The sequence below is a fragment of the Marmota marmota genome, unplaced genomic scaffold (assembly GCF_001458135.2).
Source record: "Marmota marmota marmota unplaced genomic scaffold, marMar, whole genome shotgun sequence".
In the NCBI taxonomy this organism is placed as follows: Eukaryota; Metazoa; Chordata; class Mammalia; order Rodentia; family Sciuridae; genus Marmota; species Marmota marmota.
The window spans coordinates 2078507-2085701 of record NW_026000101.1 but is presented as its reverse complement, the minus strand read 5'-3'; the positions used below and the strand labels follow the sequence as shown (position 1 = coordinate 2085701).

The window sequence follows — 7195 nt, the reverse complement described above, 5'->3', positions numbered from 1 at the left end:
CTAAAAAAAAAAAAAAAAAAAAAAAATCCCTGCTTCTCATTTCCCTTTCCCCTCTGCAGGGCTGAGTCCAACAGAGGACTCTGCTACCTTGAGCTGCCGACACACAGACACTAAGGAGCTCAGTTTTAGATTTGAAAAAGAAGATGAAGATGTGCCCAGGGCCAGGTCCCTGGAGGTGGAACACGGGCCACAGTAGGGAGCTTCATCAATTCTGATCTTGCTCCCTTATTTAAAGCAACTTTGAATCACTCCAAAACCATTCACTCTCTCCATTTGTCCTCCTGTGCCCTCACCTCCACTCTGAGGAGTAAATATGCTGCTGTAATTCACGGAGAAGGAGCGAAGACCAAGCCAGTGAAAGAATGATTAGTGAGGACAGGGGGCACCTCAGACAGAGAGGACAACTTCCCTGACCCTGTCTACCTTTGCTCCCCCGTGCTCCTCAAGGCCTCTGCCTGTCCTCTCTGGCCTTCCCCAGCCAGGCCTGACCCAACAAGTCCCAGAGCCACTCCCAGACTCAGAGCAATGCCAGAGAAAGGTTAAGAAACAGGACAGACTGGTTCCACCCCTCCTCACCCATTCCTAACCTCTGGATTCCTCTGGGGCCTGGATCCCCACCCAACCACCAACACCCTACTGCTTTCCCAACTATGTTTCTTAAACTTTCCTCACAGCCTAGCCCCATCCCCCAAACATCCTCCATACCAATTAAATGTAATTCAGCTCATGTGAGGGACTGAACAGACAAATGGACCATGGCCAGACATACATAAAAATAGAACTCAGGCCCCCACGGCAGCCATCCATCCAGGAACTCAAACCTCAACCTCTGTTGCAATCGCCCGAAATGGACTTACTCAATAATAGCCAGCTTCCGTAATCTTTGCCCCCATTTCTAACTTAGGACCAACCAGAGAAAGCCAAATAAGTCCCCCTCACAGTCACACAGGATATCTGCTGCCAGTCAGCAGCCTCCAGCCGCCCCAGGCTGGACACACCTGCTGCCCTCCCTCAAGTCTCTTAAACTCTCCCGCCCCCTTGCCTGGTTTTGAGACTTCGCCAAACGCAAGTGTCCTGGCTGACTCCCTTCTACAGCAAGCGCTGAATCAATAGCTTTTACATGAAGAGGCTTTCTTTGCATGAGAACGAGAACTCCTTGGAGTGATCTTTATTTCCAGTCACATTCCCAGCTCAAGCCACAAGCCCGACCCCCAAGGCTCTTAGCCTAATCAAGGTCCCAAGGCCTGGCATGGGATCTCTGCTGTGGCAGAGAGAAGTGGTAACTCTGGTGGGCCTCCCGGAAGCCAGGACAACTGGGCTGGTTTTGAAATATGAACAGCACTGAGGAGATGGTTTCAGGAGAAGGAAACAGCAGTTCTCTTCCATTCTCCTCCTCCTTCCTTCCCCTTCCAGAGAGAAACCTCTCCTGCTTAGAGTCCAGCTTTCCTTGGTCTTCATTAAATATCTCATTGATTTCTGCATTTTCAACTTCTCTCCCTCTCTACTGAATAATTCCTCTGTGTAAAATATGCTTAAGTTGGCTTTACTCCACCCTGACCTGGCCAGCCCAATCAAATGGTGCCCTCCTTTTCCTTTTCCTTTTTTGAAGAGTGCCCTGTAGCCGCAGTCTCTGCCCTCACTCTAGTGCCTCTGCATCTGGTTCTCACCCGCTCTGCTCTGCTAGCTCTGGGTTGCTGCTGACCAGACTCTCAAATCCAAAGCCCTTCCTGAGTCTGCAGCCCTTGGCTTCCCCGGCTCTGGTTTCCTCCATACTCTGCGAGTCCTGTCCTCCTTACCTACCCCGACCCACCTTGGCTGCCGCTCCTTCTCCTCTCCTTACATCCACATCTAAACTTGGTCTTCCCCAAGAACCTGTCCAGGGTCTTCTTAATCTGGTCAACCTCAAGGCTTCAAATGACCTTCAAGCTTATGCATGCCACTTGCACCTACCTAGTGGCCAGTTGTGACTCCCTATTGATTTCATCTGTCCAAAATCCATATTAGCACCCCAAATTTAGGATGTTCAAAACAATCATCTCTCTTCCCAGTCTTTTTTCTCCTCCCACAGAACCACAGACCCAAGTCACCCAGTCCCAAAACCTTAGTGTCATCTTCTTCCAGTGCCACTCCCTCTTTCTCACCCACATCCAGTGCTCCTGCTGTCATTACTATGGATTCCATCCTCAGAACTGCCAGGCCAGAAACCCTAACAACTGCCTCAGTGAGCTCTAAGCCCCCAGGCTTTCTCCCCCATATTGTCCACTATTGAAAAACCAGTCACACATAAAACCAGATTCTCCAAGACTGCAAAAGGAAGGGAGGCTTGCTTCATAAAGAGAGGAGCCTCCATCAGGCAGTCCTGCTTTCCATTTCCTGGAATTCACCCCACAGCCTTTACGAAGTTGCAGGTGGACTGGGGTGTAGCTCAGGGGTAGAGCACATGCCTAGCATGGCCTAGATTCAAACCCCAGCACACACATACAGAAAAAGTTACAGGTGACCTTGGGTACCTACTGGCTCTACCCAGCCATCTTAGCCTAGCAATTCAACAGGACGCTGGACAATTTCCTAGGCTAGAGACTTCACAGGAAGATCCTGAAATGAGTTCCAAGTCTCTACAAGCTTTCATGGGCACTGCTTTGGGAGACCAAGTCCGGAAAGGAAGGAAGAAAGATCACCAGAGGGTCCGATATTACAAAAACAGTCACTCCAGAAAGTTGAGCCATCAAGACAAACACCCACCAATGAAGGCAAATGTCCCAAAGAGAACTCAGGAGACAGGAATCTGAGCCACAAAGTCTCCTTACATGGAAATTCCCATCATTTCAAGTTTAGTGTTTGGTAGTTATTAAGGAAAGGTGTATGTGTGTGTGTGTGGGGGGGGGGTCCTTATACACACTTTTCGTATCACTTCCTGTACAAAAACCCACAATGGCTCCCAGTGGCTTCCCACTACCCAGGAACAGCTACTCCAAATGCAGAGGTCTGCCAATCAAGGTACTTGGCCTCCTGGTGAGATCCAGTCTGTTTCCATTCCCATTCCCATCTATCTGCTACTGACCAAGGGAACCACAGGCCCCATCCTGGGTGCCTCTGTGTGTGCTTCCTACCCTTGTCCCTCATCTGGAATTCACTCACACATGTGCGGAGAGCTGTTTGCCCTCTCTGCTAAGAGTTAGCCTTTTTCTCGTTTTCCCAAATCCAATATTACCAATCCTCAATGGCCCAGCTCATGGGGCATTCGTGATGTCCACACCCCGCTCCCCTCCCCACTAGACGTGATTCTCCTATCTTCTGACCACCCACCCCTTCTCAGAGCACTCCCGTCCTTCTGCCTTCCATTACAGTTCCTCCCCTACTTGTCTGAATCCTCTCTGGTACAGTAACTCCCTCCACGCTCGGTGTTGCGTTTTGCAGAGGAGGAAAAACAACACCTACAACACCAATTGCCTGCTTGTCTGCCTCCTCCAGATTATGAGCTCAAAGGCGGCCAGCCCTGCACACTCCTATCTGGGGCGGAGAAGCTATTCAAGGACCTTGTAGTCAAGGAATGAATGATCGGTCTTCCAGTAAACTTCCTCACCAAATTTAGCATCCAGTTCTTCAGGAAGGTGAAAAAATTAAAGAGTAAAAAGTCAAGTGCTTGGTGTCAAGAATTTGTCATGCAAAAGCCACCGCAGGGCCGGAAGCCCCACAGTGCAGCGGAACTCCCTCCCAGGCCCTCCTACTCTGGGTGCGGCTCCCCGATCGAGCCCAGCCCCCACCTCGCCACACGCCCCGGGGCAGCGGCGGGTTCCCTAGGGCGCCGGTAAGGCCGCCTCCAAAACCGCTTCCCCAGGCGGCCTGGAGCTGGCGTGGGGCGCCCCTCGTGTCTCTTCCAGCTCCGCCTTCGTGATTCCAAAACGCTGGAGCAAGCGCCACCTGCGCTCCACGCCCCGGCTGCACGCTGGCCGGCGCAGGGGCGGGGAAGCGTCCAGACGCGGACGCGTCCTCCGGCGCCCAGCTGGGGGGCCCCAGTGCCGCACGTGAGCCCGCCCACACTCACCGGGGGCGCTCGGCGCTCCAATAGTGCCGCGGGCCATGCAGAGCAGCAGCAGCAGCTGCACCAAGCAGGCAGGCGGGCGACCCGCGCCCCAGGGCCCCCGGCCCATGCCGCCGTGTCCCTCCTGGCGCGCCCGCGACTCCCTCTGCGGCCCTGGAAGCGCCGAGATAAGGCGGCGAGTGCCGCGGGGAGGGGGCCGGCCCAGTGGCTTCCGGCGCCGCGCGGGGAAAGCGGAGGGCGCCTCGGGGTCCCCAGGAGGCCGTGGATCCTGGGAGCCCGAGGACGCTGGCCGGAGTTTTCAGTCGCGCACCTCCTGGGTCCCGGGGGCACAGGACATGGTCCGGCCCTCTGGCCTTTACTTTGGGAAAGGGGGACAGACATTTAAAGGGGAGCCCCAGACTGTGCTAGGGAGGAAACGTCCGCGGTGCGTGCACGACAGGGACAAAGGGAGGCGCCCCCCGCCCCGGGAGGCCAAAGGAGAGGGGCGAGGGGGTGGGGCACCGGGAAAGGACTCTTCCAGGACGTGGAAGGGCTGGGATGAGGTTGCTGCGGCTCCAAGGGAGAGGCGAGAGGGCGGGAAGCCGCGGGGCCCAGGCACCCAGAGATAGAGACGTGACCAGGTGACAGGACCTAAAGAGCCCAGCTGTGATGGCCCGAGGACAGGCAGGAGTTCCCGCTGCTCCGAGGACGTCCAGCCTGGGGCGTTAGGGAGGAAGGAAATAAGCCGCCTGGATGAGATGGACACGAGGAAGGCATCTTGGCGGCGAGAAAGCTGTGCTGTGAAGGGACAGGGACAGACAGTGTGTTCTAGAAATGGGGTCGTGGTGCCAGGGATGGTGGCGTACGCCTGTGATCCCAGCGACTCCGGAGGCTGAGGCAGGAGGATCGAAAGTTCAACGCCAGCCTCAACAGTTTAGCAAGACGCTGTCTCAAAATATAAAAAGGGCTAGGAATGTGGCTCAATGATTAAGTGCCTCTGGGTTCAATCCCTGGTACCAGAAAAAGAAAAAGAAACGGAGTTGGGGTCTCCTTAGTGTGGGGAGCGGATATCTGGAAAGAGACATTAAACGGCAGCTGTAAACAAATCCACATAAGCCAAGTAAAGGAGGCTGCTGAGAAACTGTAACAACAGGGAGTCACTCTATCAAGAAGGTTTTCTGTGCCTGCACTGTGGGGTTGGGAGGCCTGGGGGCAGTCCCCTCCAGAGCTGCTGCAGGAATTAAGGCAATACAAGAAAAGCTCTGGTAAAAAGAAAAAAAAAAAAAGACATGTTGACATGCTTTGGAGTCCTGCATTGGCAAGTGAGTGAAGAAGTAGAGAAAATGGAGTCCACTGGATTTTATGTCCGGAAAAGAGACATTTAAGTAGAATGTCCAGAAAAGAGAAGGAAAGAGAAATTACAGATGTCATTTAGATTTATGGTTTGGACAACTGGGGTGGATAGTGGTGGAAGCCACTGAGATCAAAAAGAGATGCAGCTGGGGTAGAGCAGGCTGCAGGAAAAGAAAGATGATCCGGAGTGAAGGCTTTGAGCTTGTAATGCCCATGGGGCCATCCAAGTGCCAGAGCACCCACGACTTCAACCACACTTGCTTTCTCTACCATGAGCTTGCCTTAAATCTTAACCACAGGAGAACACAGCCATATAAGGGCTGAACTTGTGCAGCCTTAAAAAGAAATTGTTAAAAATAAACTTCTAGACTCTTTTGTAGCAGACTTTCTTGCAAATTATTTTTGTTCAACAAAGATAGGGCCCTGCTTTGGAAAGTAGTAGATAGACAGTGTGAGTTTTGCAATTATTTAGGCCATTTTTTTTTTTTTTTTTTTTGCTAAACTCAGCTCACCATGAACTTTGAAATTATGAAATATTGCAACAAATTTGCCATTTATTTGAGACATTTCTTAACCAACCTATATCTCCATCTCCCACATACTCCTCTGTAAAATAAATTCAAATATTTATGCAGGTATATACATTTTCAAAATATTTTTTAGTTGTAGATGGACACAATACCTTTATTTTATTTATTTGCTTTTATGTAGTGCTGAGGATCAAACCCAGTGCCTCACATGTGCCAGGCAAGTGCTCTACCACTGAGCCACACCCCCAACCCCTACTTTTTTAAAATTAGTGATGTCAGGAAAAATTATCCAAAACTTGAGAATGGGCAAGAGAAATTACTGAGTGTCCTTTCCGGGTGTTGCATCGGTTACTGTCTAGTAGCCATTCAGAAATGCTCGCACCTTCTCGGGCTTGCTGCTGATAATTCTGTTTCTACTCTGTAAGGGTAGAAGTTAACTTGTAGAAAACTGATGATAAAACAAAAAGTTCTTATCTATAACAATGAAGATGAATGTTTTCCAGAAGAAATATGAGTGCCTCCTTCTTTTGTCCTACATATCATATTAGCTGGTTAACCAGTTTGGAATCTACCAGCACATCCATTTCATCATTCTCGACTTCAGATTTTCCTTTGAACCTTAATATCTTACTAGTTCTTCTTTGAAGTCACTATCTTACTGAGTTCCTCATTAATTAATTAGTTGAACAGAATCTCAGGTTTTAATTTTGTATTTGCATGAGTCATGTTTTTAACTTTTTAAATTACACTTTAGCACAAAACATGTTCTATGTTCTATATTAGATTGAATTATTTTTATGGGCTTTTTTGGCTTTTAAACAAATTTTTTTTGAAAAGTAGGACAAAAGCATCACTGAGCTTTCTGTCTGTCTGTTTGTTTGTTGTTGTTGCTGGAGATTGACCCCAAGGGCACTTTACCATTGCCATTGGGTACTTCTTACGCAATGGTAAGTTCATTGAATCACAAGATGAAAGATTATCTCCTTATAAGTATTTGTCAGAAACATTAAAGCAATATTGAACGAGTGTAAACTTGGAGCAGTGAGATTATTGCTGAGAAAAATTGTTCTCTTTTTGGGAGAGAGTGGCCAATACACCATCTTTTAAAAGAGAATCTGTAGCGAGTTCTTTCCTCCACAACATCTGGATTTTAATGCTTCATTAGAGAATTACAAGTTTGGGTTTCAAGATGGCATCTTCAGTTCTGAAAGTTCTTTCTCCTTCCTTCCTGATCCTGCTGAAATGGGGAAAGATACACTGTGTGCATACAGTATTTGTTGTTTGTCCCAGC

At 49.7% G+C, this 7195-nt stretch overlaps 1 protein-coding gene across 2 annotated transcripts in view; it reads right to left on the bottom strand.

The window, feature by feature from the left end:
* Positions 1-4315, bottom strand: part of Susd1 (sushi domain containing 1) — a 119291-nt gene extending 114976 nt beyond the window's left edge. Inside the window, exon 1 of one of the 2 annotated variants that reach the window (XM_015492200.2) lies at positions 4046-4315. In XM_015492200.2, coding sequence (XP_015347686.1) covers positions 4046-4151 — 106 coding nt within the window. In that variant the 5' untranslated portion in view covers positions 4152-4315. The remainder of the gene's footprint in view (positions 1-4045) is intronic. The other variant, XM_048783203.1, reaches the window with a different exon arrangement.
* Between the last annotated feature and the right edge of the window lie 2880 nt (positions 4316-7195).